At 38.8% G+C, this 26,803-nt stretch overlaps 2 protein-coding genes across 2 annotated transcripts in view; both read right to left on the bottom strand.

Moving 5' to 3' along the window:
• The window catches only part of LOC110458648, a 21,358-nt gene extending 10,969 nt beyond the window's left edge, over positions 1 to 10,389 (bottom strand). The window contains exons 1-5 of the mRNA XM_021510446.1: positions 10,235 to 10,389; positions 7,899 to 8,028; positions 6,194 to 6,358; positions 818 to 937; positions 345 to 477 (exon numbers count right to left, since the gene is read on the bottom strand). Of these exons, the coding sequence (XP_021366121.1) occupies positions 345 to 477; positions 818 to 937; positions 6,194 to 6,358; positions 7,899 to 8,009 (529 nt within the window). The 5' untranslated portion in view covers positions 8,010 to 8,028; positions 10,235 to 10,389. The remainder of the gene's footprint in view (positions 1 to 344; positions 478 to 817; positions 938 to 6,193; positions 6,359 to 7,898; positions 8,029 to 10,234) is intronic.
• An 11,170-nt stretch (positions 10,390 to 21,559) lies between these two features.
• Positions 21,560 to 25,685, bottom strand: LOC110458633 (uncharacterized protein K02A2.6-like). The gene is given in 1 exon segment (XM_021510420.1): positions 21,560 to 25,685. A coding segment is annotated over 1 exon segment (4,062 nt). The 5' UTR covers positions 25,622 to 25,685.
• Positions 25,686 to 26,803: the final 1,118 nt, after the last annotated feature.

Here is a 26,803-nt window from a genome sequence, read left to right as displayed (position 1 = left end):
ATACAACATTTGATATAGCGCCCTATCTAGCTAGAATAATAATATACAACATTTGATATAGCGCCCTATCTAGCTAGAATAATAATATACAACATTTGATATAGCGCCCTATCTAGCTACCAAAAGTAACATAACTTAACCACTCAGAAGTGCTTTACAGTACATAGATATACAATTAGCATATACATAAATCAATACAATTTTGAGGAATTTGCAGGAGCTGCCTTATCAGGCGCTTACTACTAGTCCTATGCCACATGGCTAATATCTCCCTATGTGTGTATGCCTGTGTGTGTGCTGGAAATGTAAGTGTTCGGTTTTTTATGAATTAAATAATAATTTACCATATTTCCAGTCGTTACAATTCTTCTGACAACATATGCCACCTAGCCTCTCTCTCACAGCCTTAAACATGGTCTCCTCGACAATCGGACGATCAGAAAACATTTCCCTTGTTGTGAACACTGGCACTGCCCCCTGGGGAGTAAAAACAACATATGTGATGAACATAACAGGTACTAAATAAATACGGGAAAATGAAGGCCAACGTCCGCTAGTGAAGGTTCAGTAATTTTATGTGTAACCAAGGTTTGCTGTACATGTTTGACTTCAGTTTTAGTTGCCAGGCTGTGGTGTCTGGTCGTATAGGGGTTCCTATAATATTGTGAATAATATTTTTAAATTTATGAAATTATTTTAATGATGTTTTAAAATTCATGAAATTTAATTTTAATAATATTTCTAAATTTATGAAAGTATTTTTAATGATATTCCTGAATATATTTTTAATAATATTTTTAACTTTTACACAGTGTACCTTGACAGCATCTATGGCACTAGACCGCATCACGTCTTTGTAGTAAATATCGTAGGCTCGATGTAGAGCAGGTAAATCGTCTTTTCGCAGGAAGTACTGGAAACTCACTGTCACCATTACCTGGGTAAAAAGGACATAATACACTTTCAAATTTTAACAAGAGGCCCAGAGGGCCGGTATCGCTAACCTGAATATAATTAAAGTAATTGGTATGAAGTAAAGATATAGCACTCTATGGTCGTTGCTGTAAGTACATATGAAATTTCAGAAAGATCCATCCAGTACTTGAGATATAGAGAACAAACTTCAAACGCAGCCCCACCCCTATGCCCCTACGAGGGTCATACCCACCAATTATACAAAATTGAGTCACCGTCACCCAAGGATGCTCCACATTAAATAAGGATAAAATCCCTTAATCCCGATGGTCGGAGAACGATTTTAAAGGTTTTACCTCTATTTCTTCTATTGGGCCCCGCCCTTCTGCCCCCCTCGGAGACCACACCTACTGCTAGTACAAAATTGAGTCCCCTTGGCCCAAGGATGCTCCAGACTAAATTAAGATAAAATCCCTTAATCCCTATTGTAGAAGAAGGATTTTAAAAGTTTTACCTCTATTTTCCCTATTGAGCCCCGCCTCTCTGCCTACAGGGGGGGTCAGACACACCGTTTATACAACAATGGTTCCCCTTCACCGTAGAATGCGTCAGACCAAATATGGACCAAATCCTGTCATTCCTACAGAAGAAGAAGGATTTTGAAGATTTACGTCTATTTCCCCTATTGGGCCCCACCCCTCAGGTCCCAGGGGGGCCACATCCACCATTTATACAAAATTGGTTCCCCTTTACCCAAGGATGTTCCACACCAAATATGGACCAAATCCTTTCATTCCTACAGAAGAAGAAGGATTTTAAAGAATAATTTGCTATGTTTCCCCTATTGGGCCCCGCCCCTCAGGCCCCTGGGGGGCCAGACCCTTGATTTATACAAACTTTGTTCCCCTTCCCCCAAGGATGCTTCTGACCAAATATGGACCAAATCCTGTCATTCCTACAGAAGAAGAAGGATTTTAAAGAATTTGCTACATTTCCCCTATTGGGCCCCGCCCCTCAGCCCCCAGGGGGGCCAGACCCACCATTTATACAAACTTTGTTCCCCTTCCCCCAAGGATGCTTCTGACCAAATATGGACCAAATCCTTTCATTTCTTAAGAAGAAGAAGGATTTTAAAGAAGAATTTGCTATATTTGGCCCGCCCCTCAGGCCCCTGGGGGGCCAGACCCACCATTTATACAAAATTGGCTTTCTCCACTCAAGGATGCTCCACACCAAATTTTGTTAAAATCCGCTCATTGGTTCATGACTAGTAGTGTAAAGTTAAAGGACGACGGACGCTGCGGTATGGCATAAAAACTTAACCTCCTCAGGTAGCAGAATACAGTAGAAATGGCCCGACTCTGATAAACAAGGCACATGTCGAGGAAATGTAAACACAGCGGATTTACCCTACACAACACATGTATACATGTATATATATTTGTAAACTGCATTACATTTACAATACATATAAAGCACTGAGAAGTGTATAAACCTCTTTTTTCTATGTATGTCACTTGTGTGAAAACCATGGTTACCACATCAAAAATTACCAAAAAATGCCAAAAAATGCTATTTTTAACCCAAAATTTGACCCCCGCAAGTAGTAATTTTTTTCCTAAGCTCTGTCTGAAATTAAAGATTACCTACCTGGTTGCAGAATTATCTGGGTCGCAGTAAAATTGTAGAACTTGATTTTTTGCAATTTTGCGTCGTGTGCTGTTGTCAAAATTTTACCTCCTGTAAAGCTAGCTTTTCATGTGTACGCACCCTTTCGTATTATGGCCAAAATTTTATTCTCGAACCAAAGAAATCTTCTTTCTTTTTTACAAATGTGAAGCTCACATAGCCCACTTCATCATGCTTATACCAATTTTAGTACAGTTTTATTTTTATATTTTTTTTACATATCATTATACAGGGGTTAGCCATTTAACAAAAATATCACCCATGGCCACAACCCTCTACTGTACACTGCTATCTCAGAATTGTCTAAGCCCTAACAATTTATTCCTGTACTCCAATTTACATGTATTTTCAATTAAGGAAAATAAAATTGTAAATAAAGTTATGTTGGGAAAATAAATACTAAAATCTGGTTTCTGTGGCAATTTGACCACTTTTGGTACTGTATAGCGGTTATATTACGCGGGAGCTTTAATTTCGCTATATTCGCGCTTTGACAAATATCCGCGAATTCTAAACACCAGCGAAATTATCAAAAAATTTAACACTTTTACGGACCTTAGCACAACATGTTGAAACTACTTATAACCCAACGCTTTTATGAAAGCTTAAATGAACTCCAATCAGATTATCACCGAACAACTGGGCAGTCCATGTAAAAACAACACTTACATATAAGTGTCCATAACATATTCATGTGTACACAGTAGGTGATTAATTGATTACAGTTTCCACCTACAAAGGTACGTACACAGTTGATTTTCTTTCGAGTGAAATCACTGGCAAATGATGACGCAAATTGTTTACCTGCATTTCGAGATTTAACCCTAAAATGATTACACTCAAAATACTTTGCACGATATATGGGATTCGGGTGCACAATGCGAAACTTAACGCCCGTGAATATGAAACTGTGAAATATTGACCCCGTGAATTTAAAGCACTATACAGTAACATTTTCAACAAAAAACTAAATTCCGATTTCCATTATGTAGACTGTGATTCAGAATATGTGATCATTTTCTGTTCAGTGCCAGTATTCTGTCTTTTCGTATTGCAGAGTTATCTGCACTTGTGAGCAGGTATTGATTGTTACGTCATTTGTTTGTGAGAGTAACGTCATCAACTTTTGAGGATATGACGTAATTTTCTAACACAAACCAATGACGTAACAATCAATACCTGCTCACAAGAGAAGATAACTCTGCAATACGCAAAGACGGAATATACCGTGTTAGTAACTTTCACTAAGTTGTGTCAGCATCCTCGATACTCTGGGGATTACGCTCACTTTCACTTTCTGAACCCTTTGAATATGTCATAGCAAAACTGAAGGCATGTGGCCAGCTATTTGATTGGCGTCAGGTAAAACAAGAGACCCAGAGGGCCTGTATCGCTCACCTGAATATGTTTAAAATAGTTGGTATAAAGAAAAGACATAGCACTCCATGGTAGGTGCTGTAAGTACATATGAAATTTCAGCAAAATACATCCAGTACTTGAGATAAAGCGAGAACAAACTTCAAACAGAGCCCCACCCCTATGCCCCTAGCGGGGTCATACCCACCAAGTATACAAAATTGAGTCCCCTTGACCCAAGGATGCTCCAGACTAAATAAGGATAAAATCTCTTGATCCCGATGGTCGAAGAAGGATTTTAAAGGTTTTACCTCTATTTCTCCTATTGGGCCCCCACCCTTCTGCCCCCTGGGAGACCACACCCACTGCTTATATAAAATTGAGTCCCCTTAGCCCAAGGATGCTACAGACTAAATTAGGATAAAATCCCTGAATCTCTATTGTAGAAGAAGGATTTTAAAGGTTTTAACTCTATTTCCCCTATTTGGCCCAACCTCTCTGCCTCCAGGGGGGTCAGACATACTGTTTATACAAAATTGGTTCCCCTTCACCCACGGGTGCTTCATACCAAATTTGGACAAAATCCAGCTGTCATTCTTACAGAAGAAGAAATGGATTTTGAAGAATTTGCTATGTTTCCCTTATTGGGCCCCTCCCTTGTCCCCAGGGGGGCCACACTCGCTGTTTATACGAAATTGAGTCCCTTTTGCTTAAGGATGTTCTAGACTAAATTAGGATAATATCCCTTAATGCCTATGGTAGAAGAAGGATTATAAAGGTTTTACCTATATTTCCTTTTTGAGGGACCAGACCTACGGTTTATACAAAATTGGTTCCCTTTCATACAAGGATGCTTCAGACCAAATATGAAACAAATCCTTTCATTCCTACAGAAGAAGAAGGATTTTAGAGAATTTGTTATATTTCCCCAATTGGTTCCCGCCCCTCAGGGGCCAGACTCACCGTTTATACAAAATTGGTTCCCTTTTACCCAAGGATGCTCCACACCAAATATGGAACAATTTCTTTCATTCCTACAGAAGAAAAAGGATTTTAAAGAATTTGCTATATTTCCCCTATTGGGCCCCGCCCCTCAGCCCTCAGGGGGGCCAGACCCACAGTTTATACGACATTTGTTCCCCTTTATCCAAGGATGCTCCACACCAGATATGGACAAAATCCTTTCATTCCTACAGGAGACGAAGGATTTGATAAAATAATTTGCAATGTTTCCCCTATTGGGCCCCGTCCCTCAGCCCCCAGGGGGGCCAGAACCACTATTTATACAAAATTTGTTTCCCTTCCCCAAAGGATGCTTCTGACCAAATTTGGTCAAAATCTGCTCAGTCGTTCATGGCTAGTAGCGTTTTAAAGGAAAAGTTGACGTACGGACGCTGCGGTATGGCATAAGCTCACCATGGTCCTTCAGACCAGGTGAGCTAAAAACCTCACCAATCACTAGGCTGATACTTGTCCTTCGAAGATAAGGGAGGAGTCACACCCAACTTCAAAGACAGTCAATTTTATAGTTAGCAACCAACCGATTCTTTTGATATACATCAAAAGATCAAACTAGTCCTTTCCTTTCATCCACAAGGTGGTGCACACTGAGCCGTCGATTTTGCTACGACATATGAAGTAATTTCTTATCAATAAATTGACAAGATTATAAACATTTACAAACAGACAAGAGCACATCGCTCTAAATGACATAAATCGTCTTGACTTTAAACTTATTGTTATTATCCAAATGGGTACAAGGGATTTGGCACAGGTTATTGCAACTTATATGTGAAGCCATCTTCTATCAACATTTTAATTACAACATAAATCACATGGAACTGTTGTTATTTAAGAACTACAAGTCCATGCAGTGTTACACCAATAAATCAGTTTGGAACACTCTCATGAACAAGGTTTGGTAAAGAAACTTAAAACGCACATCTTTACATAAATTTGGCTCATGTGAATTCTTGTGGCTTGTAATTATGCATTGTAACCATATCTCGAGTTTGGAACACTTTCAAGAACAAAGTTTGGTAAAGAAACTTAAAACGCACATCTTTACATAAATATGGCTCATGTGAATTCTTGTGGCTTGAAATTATGCATTGTAACCATATCTCGAGTTTGGAACACTCTCATGAACAAGGTTTGGTAAAGAAACTTAAAACGCACATCTTTACATAAATATGGCTCATGTGAATTCTTGTGGCTTGAAATTAAACCATACCTCGAGTCCGTCAGCAGTAAAAGCTCGAACTTGGCTTAATGTTTCAAAGTGTGCGTCTGCCTTGAACACCTTAAACTCAAAGTCGGGCCCAATGAAATGTTTGCCTGGACCATACACTTCATCCAGGTTGACTGTTCCTGTGCTCTTTTGTCTCTTGAATCCATACTGTATTGAAACAAGATAATTAAATTGAAGAAAATTTTGAACACTGCAACTGAAACCAACAAAAACACAGGTTTAAAAGGATGCGGTTGTCTCTATGATGTATAGATATATGCTTGTTACCCTTTAAGCCCTGATGATGCATTAATGCATCACCAGGCCTGGGCCGAATGATGCATGAATGCATCACCAGGCCTAGGCCGAATGATGCATTAATACATCACCGTGTCTGGGCCGAATGATGCATTAATGCACCACCAGGCCTGGGCCGAATGATGCATTGATACATCACCGGGTCTGGGCCGAATGATGCATTAATGCATCTCCGGGTCTAGGTCGAATGATGCATTAATGCATCTCCAGGCCTGGGCCGAATGATGCATTAATACATCACCGTGTCTGGGCCGAATGATGCATTAATGCAGCGCCAGGCCTTGGCCGAATGATGCATTAATACATCACCGGGCCTGGGCCGAATGATGCATTAATGCATCTCCGGGTCTAGGTCGAATGATGCATTAATGCATCACGGAAGTGGAAATATTTTGAAACAATTTTGAGTTGATAAAATACGCAAATAAAATTATTTGTTTGTAATTATATTAATTATATGTGCCTGAAATCATGAATGGACATTAAATATTTAATTTCAAACAGATATTTGACTATAAAAGCACACTACGTCCAGGTATTTGAATATTCTGCTCACAAGAACTTCCAGTCGGACGGGAGCAAGTGAAACATTCATTCCCGCAATAATTTTCATAAAGAAAACATTTTGTAGTACTGGTTCCAGAGCTTTCTAATGTTAAATACATCGCTGTTTAGTTAAACGAACTTATTGGATTTTGTAAGGAATTTTAAAATCAGTATGTAATAAAATTATTGTGCGAAACACTGGTGCATCACGTCACGGACAGGTGCTGTTCTTCACGCCAGCATTTATGACTGAATTATTGTTATCAATCGAAATTAAGTTCTCAAATAAGGAATATGAATTGATATGCATATTCTGGTGTTTTTTTGTAGATATTTTTTGTTGTAATTGTTGAAACTCTATTAACATGCAATCATGCTCGGGATTTAACATAAACACTTAAGATATTCGGATGTGTACGCTGTAATCGGATCTCCTAGTTGTAGTTAAAACATATACATTATACTTCTCATTGAAGAACAGTAAAATGTGTATTGCTGAGGCACACATACTGCTTTGGTGGTGTAAAAAACGAAAGCCATGTGGTAATCTGTGAGTCTCCAATTACTACAAAACTGATGGAAGACGATGGACAAGGGACAGCAGACCCCATATATATATACAATGTATATACCATAGCATAACCTTACATTTTATTTTGGCAGATGAGCTAAAAACAAAAAAGGAATGGTAACTAAATAGAAACTTGCTGAAAAACGATGAGCCAGATTATCACCTGTTTGGAACTTATGAGCCTATGAGCCTTGAGGTCTTGTTTCCCATGTATACTACATCTGTCAAGGGGAGGTAATCTGGAAATCACCCGGTCAACTTAGATATGCCTACCTCATAGTATTCGAGACCGCTGAAGCTCATGGGTAGGAGTATAACCAGAAGTAGCACTCCGATACCGACCACCACCCCTATGGTCGCTAAGGGACACGATGTTTCCCCCATTGCTGTTAGTCTTACAAACCTGAAAATATACAAATACAATCTCATAATTGTTACAATTATGTAAAATAAGTTCCATCTTTTTATTTACATCACAAAATTATTTATAGCAATTTAAACATATATGTGCTTGTGTAAATAAGGGTCCAGTGTCATGTAAGTTTAGTTGATGTAGGGCTTGTAGTATCCTAGAAACTTACCTCAACAATCTCTTTAGTGTAGATGAGGCCTTATCTTTAAAATATCTGCTTAACTTGATCCAGTGAGAAGAAATGATAATCATAAGTAAGATAATGTTACACCCTGATCTCCCTACGTAAATTTGTTCCTAAAATCCAATTTCCCTACTTCAAAAAACAATGTCCCTAAATTGTGTTCCAAAGTCATCACATGCATGGTGGACGCTTAATTAAGTGTGTTAGACCAATGCAACCACCCATCTATAACCATATCACAGGAAACAAGGACCTTGGATATACATAAGCCATGCAAGTTCAGTTTATATCCAGCTATTAACTAGTCTATAGACATACAGTGCTGACAGACAGAATCACCAATAATATGAAATATCTATTTATATGTAACAGGAAAAATGCACCGCAAGGCTAGGTTTTCGAAAATGGAACCCTCCAAACTCTAGATGGACGCTTAGCCATTGAGCTTCCTTTTTCTATGTCTTCGTCCACGAAGATACAACTATTTATAGCCCAGGTTTGTGTTTCCCCTTGTCAAGCATTCACTTAGTACTTGAAGCAAGGGTTGGTCACGGCACCATTGTAACAGGAGCGAAAATAAAGCATGGTCAGACTGGGGTTCTAGACAAACGCTCTACCAACTGAGCTACCTGGTCGCCGACGATCGTCCCAGTCCAGTTCCGCTACATATTTAAGACCTGTTTCTCAATTTAAAGTCAGAATTTTAAACACATGCACCTGGGCATCAATCTATAAGGCCTGATTACGATGCAAACTGACCAAATATAAAATCAAGTTGGGAAACCTTCCCTAAATATATAGCGTATATATGCACACATATATATATATATAATGCATGTAGATGCGATAAAGTAGCTTTCTGATGACGAGAGATTTTAAGGAGGCCGGGTATCAACAGGTTGGGGAAAACCACCAACTTGTGTATAATACGCAAACTCGCCTATCATATGCTAGTTGGAGGATGGATTTGTTACTAAAAATTACCCAAATCGCTTTAACAGTTTTTACTCTTGCAAGATATTATTAAAAATCGCATTAATTTACGACAAGGTAAATAATATTTTGCTAAAAGATATTTACTGAAAGCGTTGGCTACTTAGAAACTTGATGTATCTTTACCGGAAATATAATTCCTGTAGGAACTCTACCAAAATCAGAGATTTAAAACGATTGTCTGTTTGCGGATAGAGTTCTCTATCGTTATAAATCTCTGATTTAGATAGAGTTCCTACAGGAATTACCGGAAGTATTGCATCTATTTTTTTGTACTTTCCCACATGGAAATAAAGTTTATTTTGCATTTGTATTATGTTTCGTGACTGAATAATTGCGACTTGGACAAACATTTAAAAAAAGTTAAGATTAAAGTGATTTTGGCTATTTTTAGTAACAAATCCATACACATATATTGGCGTATAATAGGCGAGTTTGCGTATTATATGCAAGTTAGTGGTTTTCCCCGACCTGATCAATATTAGTACTAGCTAATTCCTGTAGGAACTCTATCTAAATCAGAGATTTATAACGCTATCGTTATAAATCTCTGATTTAGATAGAGTTCCTACATGAACTAAAAGTATGCATGTTGATTTTTGTAATATTGCAATTCAATTGTTTAGCATGCCTGTAAATGATGTATACCGCTGCTTAACGAGAGGTGCTGTGTCTGGTTATCTAATGGAATGACTATTTTGGTCCAATGCTTTTTGAGGCCGACTTGTGTAAACTTGTTTCACTATAATGCTTCACATGCGATTTCGCAATGTTACCAATAATGGTACAATGAGGTCCCGTATAAAGACTCCTTACGAACCTAAATATTTCGATTTATTTTTTCAAGCTTCATTCTATTTGAAATTAAGCTATCGTCTTCTTACGAAAAGATTAATCATCCAACTGGGCCCCATTTTTTCCGCTTCAGTAAGTCAGAACGTCGTAGGGCCTACAGGAAGTTCCCCTTGGAAGTGAACCCTGTGTCTGTTATGTTTCCTACAATTATTATAATGCACTTACGTTTGTCTGTATTAGGTTTCTGTCTTTGCCTTCCCTTGATACCGATTGTATAAACCTGATGTACAGTAAGGTTCATGCAGTCATTTTCGAGACAGTCATCAATTATTACTGCAGAAACGTTGATGTTTTGATTCTGTCACCTCCTTTGAAAAGCGTAATTGAGACACAGATTATGCAGAGGAAGAGGAAACACTCGGAACTCCCCGGGTTTGTTCGTCGCACGCTTTAGCCGAGTATGAGGTGTCAGGATTGCGCCAAAATCGCAACTTCTCGGCCAATTGCGGCTAACGTCACGCTACCACAATTGGTACAATTTTGACAGTTTTTTAGTGATCTTTAAAATTTCAGATCATGTATCTGGAATGTTTCTTGATTCTTGACAAAGACTACCTATGGTGGTTCATTTTCAGGAAAAGATTTATATCCAAGTAATTTATTTTTGAAAATAGAACGCTAAACTCGGAGTGAGATTTCGTCCGTTTTTCGGCCGTAAATAGTACCCAAATTGGTACACCATATCACAGGCTATGGAAATTGTTTTTATTTCTACAAGTTGATGTGCCGATTACAACAAAATATATTGCTTTTATAGATACCATACTGAACTATAATTGTATATATTCACTTTTATATTATCCGAATATAAGGACCAGAAATCAACATTTAAACATGCTTATATTTAACCCATTGAAAATCCTCCAAAATCTCGTCGACATACGTCGTTTTTACTGGTTTTCTGATATGTTTACTTTGAAGTCATCGTGTACTCTTAAAATGTTCCTGAAAACAAAACTATTCGGCAGAAATGCTGATAAATATCTATTTTGTTATACTGTCAAAGGAAAATGCTCAAATTTAATTTTAAAGTACTTTTCGAACAATTTTCTGACCGTGTACCAATTTGGGTAGTGTACCAATTGTGGTAGCGTGACGTTAGGCGCGGAATCAACGATTGCGACACGGACTTAGATAGCTTAGATAATCTAATTCCGTGATTGCGCTAAGTAAAAAAAAAAAAATCAATGGTAATACGTCCCTTGATTATTGACTAATATTTTATTCGGATACAACACAAAAGAGATGATCAAACACATCTTTATTTATAAAGGTTATTGATTTTTTCCCCATTACGTTACTTTTTAGATAGTTGGCCTACCTACGATTTCTGTAGAAGCATGGGCAGCTTATAGCCTTATAGTTCAATATCTGTATCAAATATATTTAACAAGAGGCCCAGAGGGCCTGTATCGCTCACCTGGATACCAAAGCAATCATGGCAAAATATTCTCCGAATGAGATCAAGGGAATATGCCGGGCCCCAAGGCCAATCCTTGTAGCATATCTGTATTAGATGCTTCATGCCCAGCAATTTTATGTATGGTTATGGGGTGGGAATCTCAACTGTTTCCAAGCTTTGACTCAGAAACTAGGTCCCTAGGGTTGTGGCCAGACCCCAGGATCAATTCTAATATCGTGACTGCATTTGTCTCTTTTTGTCCAGCATTTGTATATATAGTTTTGGGGTGGGGATCTCAACCATTTCAAAGTTATGACCCAGGGGTTAAGTCTGCAAGGGTGGGGCAGACCCTGGGGTCAATTCTAATATCATGACTGCATTCGTCTTTTTATGCCCAACAATTGTATATTTAGTTTTGGGGTGGGAATCTAAACCATTTCGAAGTTATGACCCAGGGGTTAAGTCTCCAAGGGTGGGGCAGTCCCCAAGGCCATCCTGGAAGCATATGTGCAATCATCTCTTTATACTCAGCAATTGTATATACCGTTATAGGGTGGGGCTCTCAACTGTTTCCAAGCTGTGACTAACAAACTAGGTCCCTAGGGGTTCGGTCAGACCCCGGGGTCTATTCTTTTTGTTTTTTTTTTGTTTTTTGTTTTTTTGTTTTTTTGAATTTCATATTATTTATTGTTTGTCAAAAGCATAAAAAAACCATCAACACCCTCTGTTAATGCAAACTTGAGTCCCCTTTTCCCAAAGTCCCCTAGAACAAATTTGGTTCATATCCCTTAATTTGTACAAAATTCCTTTTTTTCTCTATTTCCCCTATTGGGGCCCCACCCCTCTGACCATACGAGCCATATTTACACAAATACTATCACTCAATGCTGAACCAGACTTAAGCGGAGCAACATCTTGAGATAAAGTTAAACTTTAGATACAATCAAATCTTCACACCTGCCAAAGTTTGCAGCAAATTGCAAAACTCATCATAATAAATTGTAATGTCTAAATGTGCTTGAAATATCATACCAGCGTGCATTTGAACATTTCGCCAACACCAGTCACAGAAAAGGGATGTTTATAAGCTTATTGTATATTACAAATGTGTGTCTTGTTGTGACAGGTAAAATTAATATATTTTAGAGAGGAATTAATAACAATGTATGAATATTTTCAAATGAATTTTAACTGTCATTGTACAATACCAGAAAACTAATAATATAACATGTAAGATCTATATATATAAATTTAAAAAAATGAGTCTTGTTGGTACAGGTAAAATCACTGAATTAATGCAATCTTATAACTAAAGCCCAGAGTTAAATGATGTTATTTGAGATAGGAATAATTTACAATGTACATGTATATATTGAACCTTAACTGTAGAGTTAAAAACCAAATATGCCTAAAAGCATCATTTCCCTATGTAAACTATAATAAACTATACCCCTCCCAAAGGATCACCTGATGACTAAGGGGCAATTTTGATAAAACACATAGGGACCTTTCTGTCCATGAACAACACCGGAATCTGAGGAAGATTTTTGAAATATTCCTCAATTTTCCCTTTGAAGCCATATATACATGTATCTTAACCCCCGGGGTAGCGGCAGGAATCCCAAATTTAAAATCTGATACATGTACCCTCTTTCACAAAGAAAGATTCTTATAAAGTCTGAAAAGAAAAGCATACCTTGTGGGACTTAAATGAAAACATTATAATAAAAATGAAATTAACAAAATATGATAAAAAGCAGTTTTCTAAGTGTAAAATTCTGCAGGCCTAGTCCAGGAGTTGAACCCTGGACTTCAGATTACACTATATATATAGCAGACTGGGCTGATTGAGCTGCATGATCATTGACATTGGAACTGTCCTGGCCCAAATGTGCTAAAGTTATGTATCCAAAACAAAATTAAGGGGAGGTTAATGTGTATAAATTATAATTACCAATACTTTAGCTACAGTTATATAAACCCAAAACAAAATGAAGGGGAAGTTGTTGTTTTTTTTTTTTTTTTTTTTTTTTTTTTTTTTTTTTTTAATTATCTTTTTATTCAGATTTTTCATCAATGCAATGTACATGTACAATAAATAACAAAACGTTCACTCATTTGTATACAGGCACATACATACATAAACCTATATCTGTTATGTCCACATTTGTCATAGAGTACATACATTCTCACGATGATATTTAACCACAAAAGCATACATACTCATTTCCGTCTATTTTAACATTTTATTACCTATATATATGCATCCATCCATGTGTCTGACATCTATATGTCTTACCCCAGGGTCTATTCTGATATCATGACTGCATTCGTCTTTTTATGCCCAGCATTTGTATATATAGTTTTGGGGTGGGTATCTCAACAGTTTTAAAGGTATGACCCAGGGACTATGCCTCCAATGGTGGGGCCAGACCCTATAGCCATCCTGGAAGCAAATGTGCATTCTTCTATTTATACTCAGCAATTGTATACCATGGTTATATGGTGGGGATCTCAACCATTTCCAAGTAATACTTTTTTTTTGGCCCCACCCCTTAGCCCGGGGGGTCAGCCCCACCATTTGTACAATTTTGAATCCCTGCAACCTAGGGATGCTTCCGACCAAATATGATCAATATCCAGTGCATAGTTCTACAGTAGAAGTCGTTTATAGCAATATAGCCAAATTGCCCTCTTTTTGGCCCCGCCCTCAGCCCCACCATTTGTACAATTTTGAATCCCCACCACCTAGGGATGCTTCCTGTCAAATATGGTTGATATCCACTTCTTAGTTCCAGAGAAGAAGTCGCTTAAAGCAATATCGCCAAATTACCCCTTTTTGGCCCCACCCCTCAGCCCCCTGTGGGGTCAGCCCAACCATTTGTACAATTTTGAATCTCCACCACCTAGGGATGCTTTCAGTCAAATATGATTGATATCCATCTCTCAGTTCCAGAGAAGAAGTCGCTGAAAGCAGTATCGCCAAATTGTCCCCTTTTTGCCCCGCCCCTCAGCCCCCTGGGGGGTCAGCCCCATCATTTGTACAATTTTGAATCCCCACCACCTAGGGATGCTTCCAGTCAAATATGGTTGATATCCACTTCTTGGTTCCAGAGAAGAAGTCGCTTAAAGCAATATAGCCAAATTGACCCCTTTTGGCCCCGCCCCTCAGCCCCCTGGGGGGTCAGCCCCACCATTTGTACAATTTTGAATCCCCACCACCTAGGGATGCTTCCAGTCAAATTTAGTTGAATTCCAATCAGTGGTTAAGAAGAAGAAGTCGTTTAAAGAAATTGTTGACGTACGGACGGACGGACGGACGGACGACGGACGCAACGGTATGGCATAAGCTCACCTTGGTCCTTCGGACCAGGTGAGCTAAAAATCAAAAGATTCATCACTTTAGGTAAATATCATTTTTCCAGTACTCATCTAGCAAGCTTTTAAATTGCTTTACAGTAGAAGCATCAACAACATACGTGTTGAGGTAAACTATATACCACTTGTCCACTTCTCGAAAACTAAAGGTTTTTTCTTCCATCTAGACAGTAACGCTTTTTATAAATTTTCATTGGTTTTCCCCTTGTCCTACCAGCTGTAATCCATATCGAAAATGTGGGTCAGTGGTGACCCTTACATCGCATATATTTCTCAATGTTTTCATGTTCATTTTTTTTATTCAAAGACGTGTCTTATTTGATACATTGCGCGATTTAAATGTAGACTTTAATCTAGAAATTATTTTGTGGGGAAATAGTGACACTTACTCCTATGGAACAAACATCAATATAGTTAAATCGGTACAGATGTTTTTGACTACAACAAAGCGTTTTGATACTATACCTGAACGAACCTTTTACAATCGGCACCGAATCTGCTCCGTCCCGACTCCTTTCCCGTCTTTCATCTACTTTCTCTTCCAATCCCCCTTTACTTTTTGTGATAAAGTTGATTTAGACAAAATACATCTACTATATTATTATTTTGTAAATTTATCTCTGTGTACATAGTACGTCACGTGATGTAAATGTAATTCATATGCTGTATTCGTTGAGAAGAGCTTGTAAGTTGTGAGAACTTGTCTCTCATCCATTTGTCTGTTTCGACAAGAAAATATCTTTAAATCAATGTTTTAAAGGCGTTGATTTCCTGTTGTGGTGTTTCAAGGTTGGTAAACTGAGTCTTTGTTAACGCTTCGCATATGTCAGGCTTTTAATAAAAACCCAGGTAAGTATTTTGTAACTCTTCTTTAATTGTACGTTCTCAATGATATAGGCCTAGTATGAATTCCACATACTAGACGCATATTCTAAATGAGGTCTAGTTAATGCCTTAAATAGGTGCTTGAACATTTAAATATAAAAGTCCTTTGTATCAATCTTGCGATGCTATTATGGGTACTAAAGTTTAGATCATCAGATATGTATTCCAAGGTTCTTTTCTGATTAACTTTTTTTTTCTAGTATGATTTTAATTCTCTCTTCCAGTTCCTGACATAACGTATTTTGGTTTTATTGACAGAACCTTGCATTTGTTTGGATGGAACATATAGCCACTTAATTGGCTGACCAGTGTATCCAGATAATTCTGTAGAATTTGTACATCGTGTATATATCATCCGCGAATAATGCAGTTGACACATGGGTACTTCAGGTAAAATAAAATTGGACCCAGAACGTTTCCTTGTGGAATACCGCTTATTACTGGATATGATTTTGATGATTTTCCATTGACAGGCCGTTTTCATTTATCGCGATCCAAACGGTCGAACCGGCTGGACCAGAGTTGTTCGTTTATGAAATAAGGTCTGACCTTGTAATCTGATGCTGCTTTCAGGCAAGCCTTGACAACGCCTTGCAAGGCCTGCATAAACATTTGCATGTCCGCCAGGATTTATACCCGAAAATGTTACATTTAAAAACGGACGTACCGGTTGTTCCGCATATAAACGAACAGGCCCACATCTCTTAAAAAAGACATGACAAGAGTACATATTTTTCTACGATTTGTTTCCTCAAATAGCTGGATGTAGACTAAAGGTCGTTAAAACCCATGGGTTCTTCTTGTAAATATTTCGGCTTCACCTGTTCCCTTAAATGAATTCCCATTCCCGTGTATCTTCATAATTCATTAATCAATCACCGATTCCAAAGTCGGTCGTGTCGCTTTGTTATTTGATTGTCGTCACGTACATTGTTTCTCCCATATGGCAAGTGAATTTGACACGTGCCTTCATGTGTATTGGGCATACGTGTATGCGTGCCGGAGACGGGGTTTGCCTCCTTGTGATAGCGCGGATCTGATACCGACTTTATAGTGCTATCTAACTGAAATGCCATGCCAATGGCACCCAGCACAGCATTCCGTCCGGTTACACTATACTGACAACGGGTGAACCAGTTCCAGTTGTTGTCATTCCCCTAAATGCTGAACCTTAAGCAGGTAATAACAAGTACAATTTTATGGACTTTGGTATGTCCCGGCCTGGGACAGAACCCATGGCCTTCCTCAACGCGGCTAACGCTCAATATTAAAGCCAAAAGTTAGTTATTGTCAAGCAATGCGCTAGAAAATAAAATGTACTTAAAGCAGAAAGAGAATAAAGATACCAAATATTGCAATGGGTGCAGCAAGTTTATTTTGGTCGCTTTTGTGTCGATAGTGTGTCCCCAATTCTGCAAGGGTCCCCTCATTAGTCGCATCTCACGATACATACAGTGGGGAGCAGCTGGTGTATTCTTTTCTCGATCTCCGACCTGCAGGGGTTCATGATTCAATTACTGCAGCTTCACATTCCAGAAGATGTAGAACCTCCAAAATTGAGCGGCTCTCCACTTCGAGCAAATAAAAAGATGTCTGCCGTAGACTCGCAGCTGAACCTGCGCACCGCGTCTAGACAATATTCATCCGCGAAAACGCGTCAGAAAATTTGATATCTATATGGATTCATCAACAAAAATTAAATATGGCATTTAAAATACGGTTTTGTGTTTTGTTTCTACATAATTTGGCTGTATTGAACTATCAACATACCCTATCATGTTGTATGATGGTGGTCCTTCAATGACGGACTATATTGTTTTACATTACGTCAATACGCAGACTTGCACAAGCTCCAGAACCTGGGGCAAACTATCAGAATGGACTTCACAAGTTCCAATTATTGAGAGAAAAAAACACACGTTGATTGGAATATAAGGTTTGAATCTTGCTGTGGTCGATTTCATGGGGTAATGAATTGAGTTGGTCTTGAAACAAATTCAACATGAACTGCTTCGCAGTTCATTAAATTTGTTTCAAGACCAACTCAATTCATCACCCCTTTTATGAAATAAATCTTAAGTACGATTTGTCATATACTTAAGTGTTAATAAACTTACAGAGCAGTAAAATGATATAAACTCTTCTCTATTGTCGTGTTTTAGGACTTATGAAAAATGTATAATTAAAACAATGAATTATTAAAAATCCGTTCTCTTGGTAATCTGCAAATATCAATACTCTATATAAATGGCAAGAGGCCCGGAGGGCATGCAACGCTCACCATGATATTTGAGCAATCTAGGAAAAATAATCTCAATAAAAGTGCTTTTGCAAATATTTCTATATGTTAGGTCTCATTGGCTTAGGGATGTTTCAGACTAAATGAAACATTATACTACTCTATCCTAGCATGCTACTGGTCAAGTACCATCACATAGGGCCTCCCAGTATTGCGGAAGAGGATATTTTAAGATATAATTTACATATTTGACCCCTGTGACTCTTAAAGTGGGTCAAGAATATTTATTTTTGGAAACTCTATAGCACTCCGTCCCAGGTACCTACTGGCCATTATTCTGAAGAAGTTGTTTAAAGGGTTTAAAGTCACATGGCCCTTGTGATCTTTGAAGCAGGTCAAGGTTATTTATTTGAAGAAACTTTATAGCACTTCATGCAAGGTAACTACTGGTCAAGTAGAATTACTTTGTGCCTCCTGGTTAATCAGAAGAAGTTGTTTGATTTGTTTTTACATATTTGCCCCCTGTCGCGTCGATCGTAGGTCAATGTCATTTAAATGAGGAAACTTTATATCAGTCTGTCCTAAGTACTTACTGGTCAAATCTCATTGCTCTAGGCCTCATGCTTATTGGAAATAAGATGTTTTAAGGTTTTTTTTACAATGTTTAATCATATGACCTTGAAAGTAGGTTAAGGTAATTTATTTGAGGAAGCTGTATAGCAATCTGTCCTGGGTACCTACTGGCTAAATATCATTACTCTGGGCCTCCTGGTTATTCAGAAGAAGATTAAATGTTTTAAACTAGGTACTTACTGGCCAAGTATTATTACTCTCGGACTCTTTGTCATTCAGAAGAAGTTGTTTAAAGGTTTTTACATATTTGACCCCTGTGACCCTGACAGAAGGTCAAGGTCATTTATTTGAGGAAACTTTATAACACTCTGCCTCAGGTAACTACTGGCCTCTTGGTTATTCAAAATAAGATGTCGATTTTTATTTTTTTCATTTTGAACCCTGCTACCTTGAAAGTAGGTTAAGGTCATGTAATTGAGGAAATGTTACAGTACTCTGTCCCAGGTACATACTGGCCAAATATCATGGCCCTATGTCCTCCAGTTTCCTTGATCTAACTTCAAGGTCAAGCTTGGGGGGTCAAATGTTATCAAATATATGATGAATACATGTTTGTTCAAATGAATTGAACAGCATATTAAGTGTTGACAACAATGAAATTGATGACGTCACAAGAAATGTTAATGTTAATAAATATTTACATCTTTTTTTTAGTGAAGATAACATACCGTTTGCCAAAGTTAGACAGGACAAAGTTAATTTTATGTTCCACATACCACGGACTTTGATAGACCAGGGACAGTATCCCTGGAAAGACGTGATATTCTAATTCCGTGCACATACATACAATCAAAATGTCGTTAATTTTTGTTTCTAATATCGTTACAATAACAAAAATTGTCAAATTTGCATTGAATGGAGAATGTTTGTATCATTAATTATTTTGTGAATAATGAAATACATGTTTGTACACGGACGAGCAGTTTACTCAAAAATAATTAAAACTTTGCACCAATCGTTTCGATGACTAGTACGGTATGTTCTCTGTCACCTTATCAGACAAATGATCAGTGAAGCGTATGCACACAAATTAAAGGTGTAAAACGTGTACGAGGTTTCCACAAATCATTGAAGGGGCTAATAGACTCTCGCACATCTATGAGCAAGTATTAAACAAAGCGTGCGCGTACTGAGCTGAATCGAGTCATTTCGGTACATATATAACAATTTACTGTACATACGCTAACAGCATAGCCGAATCGACATCGATTTGTGGGCAACTCGTACATACTTTACAATATATTATAAACACTTATTGGTTGTGCTACATGAATATTTTCACAATCCATAATTACCAACTTGAAGAAAATGTTTAGCAATGCTGGATTGAATTGAAATGACAATAATTTAAGCAGCATTACCTGTCGTAAGATCCAGTCGTTTAGGTTAACATTAGAAATTTGATAAAAAGTGAAGCGAGATAGTTGAAATACTCTCTATACGATCGTTTTTTAATCTAAAAACAAAATCGCCAAGATACAGCTTAAGGAAAAAAATATCTGTCCCGTTCTATGAAATATCAGTTTGAAAATATAAATAAAACTTAATGTCCTGATTTCACAGAGTTGGAATATGGCCACACTTCTCCAAAACCTCGGATGTAAAGTATCATTACCCAAGGTTTCAAGTTTTTGACACAAGTTTAGTCCGAGTGGAACATCGCAGCCTATAAAAGACTTATTCTCTTAAAGGACTAAACAAATTGTTACCATATTTGGTCTGAAACAGAACTCAGGAAAGGTAATCATATTTTGGATAAATGAACTTTGTACATCCCCGGGCGTCAGAGAAGCGTGGCATGAGATAGGCCCTATATAGGCAAAAGTAGAAAATCACATCTTCCAACCGAATACAGGCCTAGGTTGTTCCGGATTTGTTTGAACCCATGAGGACTTAATCCATGGCTTAACACATGAAAACAGTTATAATCCTCACACTTAAACCATAAATACCATTACTTGACACGAATACACTTATGCTAGTAGGTTTGACCCAGGGTCTTGCCTCATCCCCGGGAACTTCCGTTCTTAGCTTTAACACGGAAACAGTTGACTCTTGTCCTTGGTGTTTGCCCAACCCAAGGGATGTCTTGAATTCACGTATATTCAGGTTTTAATTGAATTAAAATTCCAGATACGGTAATAAGGCACCTTGACCTCTTCATTGTGATATAAAGCCTATGAAAGGGTTTGACAGTCCGGTCTTCTAGCAAAAGTGGAATCTTATGTGTATCTGGACAATGTTTAACCCGGGCAAAAGGTTACACGCGTTATCGCCAACAGATCGTTTTTTTATTTTTTTATTAAAAGACGAACAATAACCTTTCCAAACAAAAACTGCTCATATTTTTTTCTTCAAAGTATCGCATTCAAAGTTATTACTGTCTCCGTACACGAGGCCGACAGTTAATGTCTACATTCGACCTTGACCTATGCTTCTGGGCTGTATAGCATTAATATGAACTGATCACTGATTTCTGTAACTAAATCTCGGTATATATTAAAATGATATTTCTGCTACAGTATCCTTGTCCTATCGCAGGCTATTGTGTATGTTCATGATCAATAAACAACCCGACAAGATGGTGGCTCAACATGTGCTATTTTAGTATGTGTATAAAATCAGAAACGGGTTTATCCGGAATGGTTGCATACATTACATTCCTTCCCTTTTAAGTTGAGACATTTTTTTGTTTAAACAAGAACTTATATGTAACTATGGTAACTAACTAAATTACAGTAATGTAATACTGAAATAATTGACTAGTTTTACTTAATACTGAAACACATTCCTTAACAAGTCCTATGGTATTTCGTACCCTTATCCAGTCCTAATTACATGTATAATAAATCACTTCGCAATGTTCTCAGGAATAAAACACCATTATGATTAAGTACGAACCAAGTCCATATGCTTAAAGCTTAAGTATAATATGAAAAAGGATATTTTATTCCTAAGTGGTGCTGGTCGTCACGAAATCCTTTAGATATGATGGTGGCTTCCTGGCGCGTTGTGGACGGGCATGGTCTGATTTATTCGCAGACTGTTCTGGTCTCGACTCAGGTTTTGTGGGTGAGTGAGGTTGCGGATCGCAAGCGGTAACACACGGTGATTCGAATTGTGGTGGGTCATTAGACTCGCGTTGTTCATCGAACGACTCGCAATCAATCTCCTGGTTTGATTCCTGATTAGACAGACAATGACGTTGACGAATTTGGTCCACATGACGTCGCGTTACTCCTCCTCCCTCATATTCAACCGAATAGGATAGTGGACCTGATTTTGAGGCCACCGTACCAAACTTCCACTTCGGTCCAGTCCCAAAGTTTTTCACCAACACTGTATCACCGACGCAGAACGAACGATCCTTTGCTCTACTATCGTGATACATTTTTTGATACTGCTGCTGATCGGTCACGCGTTCGCGCACTTCCGGTTTTACCAAATCCAACTTGGTTCTTAACTTCCGGTTTAACAACAGTTCAGCAGGAGTTAATCCAGTCGTTGTCTGTGGTGTTGAACGGTAAGCAAGTAAAAACCGTTGAAGTTTTGTTGACAACGTTCCTTCCATTTTCTCCATTTTCTTCATTCCCTCTTTGAAGATACGCACCGAGCGTTCGGCCATCCCGTTAGAAGATGGATGATATGGTGATGTTTTCACATGCAGAATGACATTTTCTGATGAAAACCTTTTGAATTCTTCACTTGTGAAACATGTTCCATTGTCAGACACCATCATTTCGGGCAATCCATGTGTGGCGAATGCTTGTCGAAGTTTCTCAATAGTGACTCCTGACGTAGAGGTTTTTGTTAGATATACTTCTAGCCACTTGCTGTAAGAATCAATCACGATCAAAAACATGTGTCCCATAAATGGACCCGCGTAATCAACGTGTATGCGTAGCCATGGTCGTTCTGGCCATTCCCATGGGTGCAATGGTGCCACAGGTGGCAACGCACTTTGATGTTGACAGTCAACACATCCTTTTACTGTCAGTTCTATATCAGTGTCTATTGCTGGCCACCACATGTAACTCCTCGCGAGGTTTTTCATGCGAACTATGCCTGGGTGTCCTTCATGCATTTCCTCCAAGAGTTTCGCTTGACCAGGTTTGGGGACTACGACACGACTACCCCACAGAATACATCCATTATGTATCGTTAGTTCACACTTCCTGGATGTGAATGGACGTAAACTTTCATCCTTGGACATTTCTGGCCATCCTTAGAGAATAAACTCGGATACCTTTCTGAAAGTTGAATCCTGTGTAGTCCAATCTGCAATTTGTTTCGCAGTGATGGGTGTGCGGTCAATGAACTCCATGAGCAATATGGTTTCGCCAGGTGTCGGTACCTGCAGTGTCGTATCGGCCAGCGGCAATCGACTTAACCCATCTGCATTACTATTTTCAACACCTTTCCTGTAGATGAGGTCATACTCGTATGCTGATAAGAGAATCGCCCAACGTTGAACGCGAGGAGAAGCCATTGTAGGAATAGCTTTCTCTGCCCGAAGCAAACCCAGCAGTGGTTTGTGGTCTGTGAAAATGGTGAATCGCCTTCCATACAGATACTGATGAAACTTCTTAATGCCGAATATGACAGCTAGACCTTCTTTCTCGAGTTGTGAGTAGTTTTTCTCGGCAACCGCTAGAGTTCTTGACGAATAGGCTATTGGTCTCTCCTGACCATCCTCCATGATGTGCGATAACACAGCACCTACTCCATATGGCGAAGCATCGCACGATAGTACCAAATCTTTGTTTGGATCGTAGTGTACGAGTAGTTGTGAAGATTGCAACAAATCTTTGGCCTGATTCCATGCTTTCTTCTGTCTCTCCTTCCATGTCCACTCTGCATTTTTTTGCAACAACTCGTGCAGTGGAGCCAGAATCGTAGAGAGGTTTTTTAGATAACAGCCATAATAGTTTATCATCCCCAAAAAAGCTTGAAGCTCTTTGACATTAGTGGGTGCAGGAGATTCTTTAATTGCACGGACCTTTTCGTCAATGGGCTGACTACCGTCACGGTTAATGCGATGACCTAAATACACGACTTCATCTGATAGAAACTCGCACTTTCCCTTCTTTAGGTGTACGTTAGCTTTGTTCAGACGCGCTAAAACTTCTTCCAAGTGCAATAAGTGATCCTCTGTATTTTTTCCGGTCACTAGAATGTCGTCTACGCGAACGACTACTTGAGGTATTCCTTGGAGCAAATTTTCCATTATTCTCTGGAATATACCAGGCGCGGATGAAATGCCGTATGGGAGCCTGTTGTACTGGAACAGTCCCTTGTGAGTGTTTATTGTAGTATAACGCTTTTATTCGTCATCTAACTCCAACTGTTGGTACGCTTGGCTCAAGTCCAGTTTAGTGAATTGACTACCCCCTCCAAGTGTTGCGTACAAGTCCTCGGTTTTTGGGATAGGATAGTTATCCAACTCGGAAACTTGATTCACTGTTACTTTATAATCGCCGCAGATCCGAATACTCTTGTCAGCCTTGACGATGGGTACAATCGGTGTCGCCCAGTCGGAAAATTCCACTGGCGCTATGGTACCTTCCTTAGTCAACCGGTTTAATTCGTCCTCAATTTTGGAACGCAACGCATATGGCACGGGTCTAGCCTTGAAGTACCTCGGTTTGACATTCGCATCGACGTGTAATTTCGCTTTGACACCTTGAAACTTTCCAAGTTCGTCACGGAATACCGGTTCATATTTCTGCACCAAGCCCTCAAACGTAGTTGCTCCCCTCTCAGTATTCGAATTTGTGACCTTGAATATTTCACTCCAGTCCAGTTTTATGTGTTGTAGCCAATCTCGACCGATTAAGCATGGGCTGTTCCCCTTCACAACTACTAGTGACAACTGACTCTGGAAATCCTTGTACCCGACAGTCAGCTTACACTGTCCTGAAACTGGAATGATTTCCCCAGTGTATGTTTTCAACCTTGAATTTGACGGATGAAGGTTTACTTCTCCTGGACCTTTGCTGATTAAGCGGAAGGTTGTCTCGTCAATGACAGTCAATGACGCACCGGTGTCAACTTCCATAGATGTGCTAACGCCATTTAGCTTTAACGTTACCAAGTAGGGTGTTCGACCCTCACTAACACGAAACATGGAATAGATTTCATCGTAGTCGTCATCCTCATCATCCAGGGCATGTACATTATTCCCCTGTACATTATTCCCCCCTCTTCCTCTGACAAATGGGCGTTTGTAGGATGGTTTTTTAGGACCTCTGCTTTTCTTTTGTTCATCTCTCTGTTTATTTCTGCATTTGTCCTGAATGTGTCCCTTCATTTTACAATAGAAACATTCCACATCCTTAAATCTACATTCCTGTGGGTCATGGATACCACCACAGCGGTAACATGATTTTGGAGTCTGGGCTTTGTTTACTTTGTGGGCAGGTTGTTTTTGGGGTTTAAATGTTACTTTATTAAGTTTTTCTGATGGTTTAGTGTTTTGAAGATCAAGGACGTTTTGTGCCGCCATCTCCATAGCATGGGCTGTTTCAAAGGCCTTTTTGTAAGTTAGGTCTTTTTCTGACAACAAACGACGTTGAATACGGTCATTATTTATTCCGCATACCAATCGATCACGTATCATCGCTTCTAATGTCTCCCCGTAATTACAGTGTTCAGTCAAATTACGTAACGCCGCGACGTACTCAGAAACCGACTCATTTTGATGTCGAGAACGACTGTTGAATTTAAATCTTTGCACGATTTCCGATGGCTTAGGTGCAAAGTGATCTTGTATTACTTTCACCAGTTCATCATAGGATTTATCTCCCGGTTTGGTAGGGGCTAACAGATCGCTCATAAGTTTATAAACCTTGCTTCCACATACACTGAGCAGTATGGCTTTTCGCCTTTGTTTGTCAGCGGCCTCTGTATTACCGACCGCGTTTGCGTCGAAATAGTGACCAAGACGCTCTGTATAGTGTTCCCATGACTCCAAAGCCTCCTCAAAAGCTTCGATCTTACCAAATGCTGCCGCCATCGCCGTTAGTTTTCACTCGTCGCCAATATTATGTATGTTCATGATCAATAAACAACCCGACAAGATGGTGGCTCAACATGTGCTATTTTAGTATGTGTATAAAATCAGAAACGCGTTTATCCGGAATGGTTGCATACATTACACAGGCGAAACACATATGAAGTTCACAATAGTTTTTCGTATATGTATAAACCTTTCCTGACTCTCGTTTTAGAGGCACGGTAGTCTAGTGGTAGGACGCCGGGCTCTTGACCGAAGGGTTGCGGGTTCGAGTCGCGGCACGGCACTGTATTGTATCTTTGAGCAAGATACTTTACTCCGTTTGTTCCAGTCTATTCAGCTGTAAATGAGTACGTGGTTGGGCAGTGCTAGAATTGTAGAATGCTAGCTGTGTGCGCCAAAATGGCAGCACCGGCTGTATGCTCCCCAGGGAGTTGAGAAAGATATTGGCTAGTTTCAAATGCCTTATAACCACGGATAATAATTTGTGAACCGCTTTGAGACGACCTACGAACTAGGTTGTGATAAAGCAGTATATAAAAACCTCGATTTATTATTATAATTATTATGTTTTGAGTATGAAAGTTGTAGTGAGGATGGGTCAGAACACGATCGGTGACCATTTATGTAGCTCAGTAGATTAGAGCCACTGTATAATGATCAGAGGTCCAGGCCCTAGGTGATAATCCAGGTATTGCCCTGCTCCATTTTTTTTCAAACAGAACACTGTTGTTGGTAATATTTCTTTCATTTCATCATATATTTTTTTAACAGTTCCGTGAATGTGCTGTTCTCTTCAAACAGGATTCATCAGTGTTTGTTAAGGCACTAAAACAAAGAGTTGGCCTTGAAAGGCAAACAATGTTGAAAAGGATATAAAAGCTCTTAATTAGTCTTGAAAGGATAAAAATGATCCTTGAATAAGATTATCTTGCTATGATCATTTATATGGTGAGCTTAACTGCATCCAGGTAACACATCCATATCCGTGTATTTTGACCAATTTTGTTATGAATGGCAGGAGATTTCATGCCTTAATTTTACTGAAAAACGCCCATTTAAATGGGTCCTTAAAAGCCTTGAATTTAATTGAAAAATTGTTGTACGAACCTTGTTCATCAAAATTACATTGTATAGTCAGATAAGGCGCGTCAGCTATATACATGTACATGGATGATTACA

Source organism: Mizuhopecten yessoensis, unplaced genomic scaffold, assembly GCF_002113885.1.
Source record: "Mizuhopecten yessoensis strain PY_sf001 unplaced genomic scaffold, ASM211388v2 scaffold9683, whole genome shotgun sequence".
In the NCBI taxonomy this organism is placed as follows: domain Eukaryota; kingdom Metazoa; phylum Mollusca; class Bivalvia; order Pectinida; family Pectinidae; genus Mizuhopecten; species Mizuhopecten yessoensis.
Note: the sequence above shows the minus strand (reverse complement) of the source record. Positions and strands in the feature narration are given on the sequence as shown.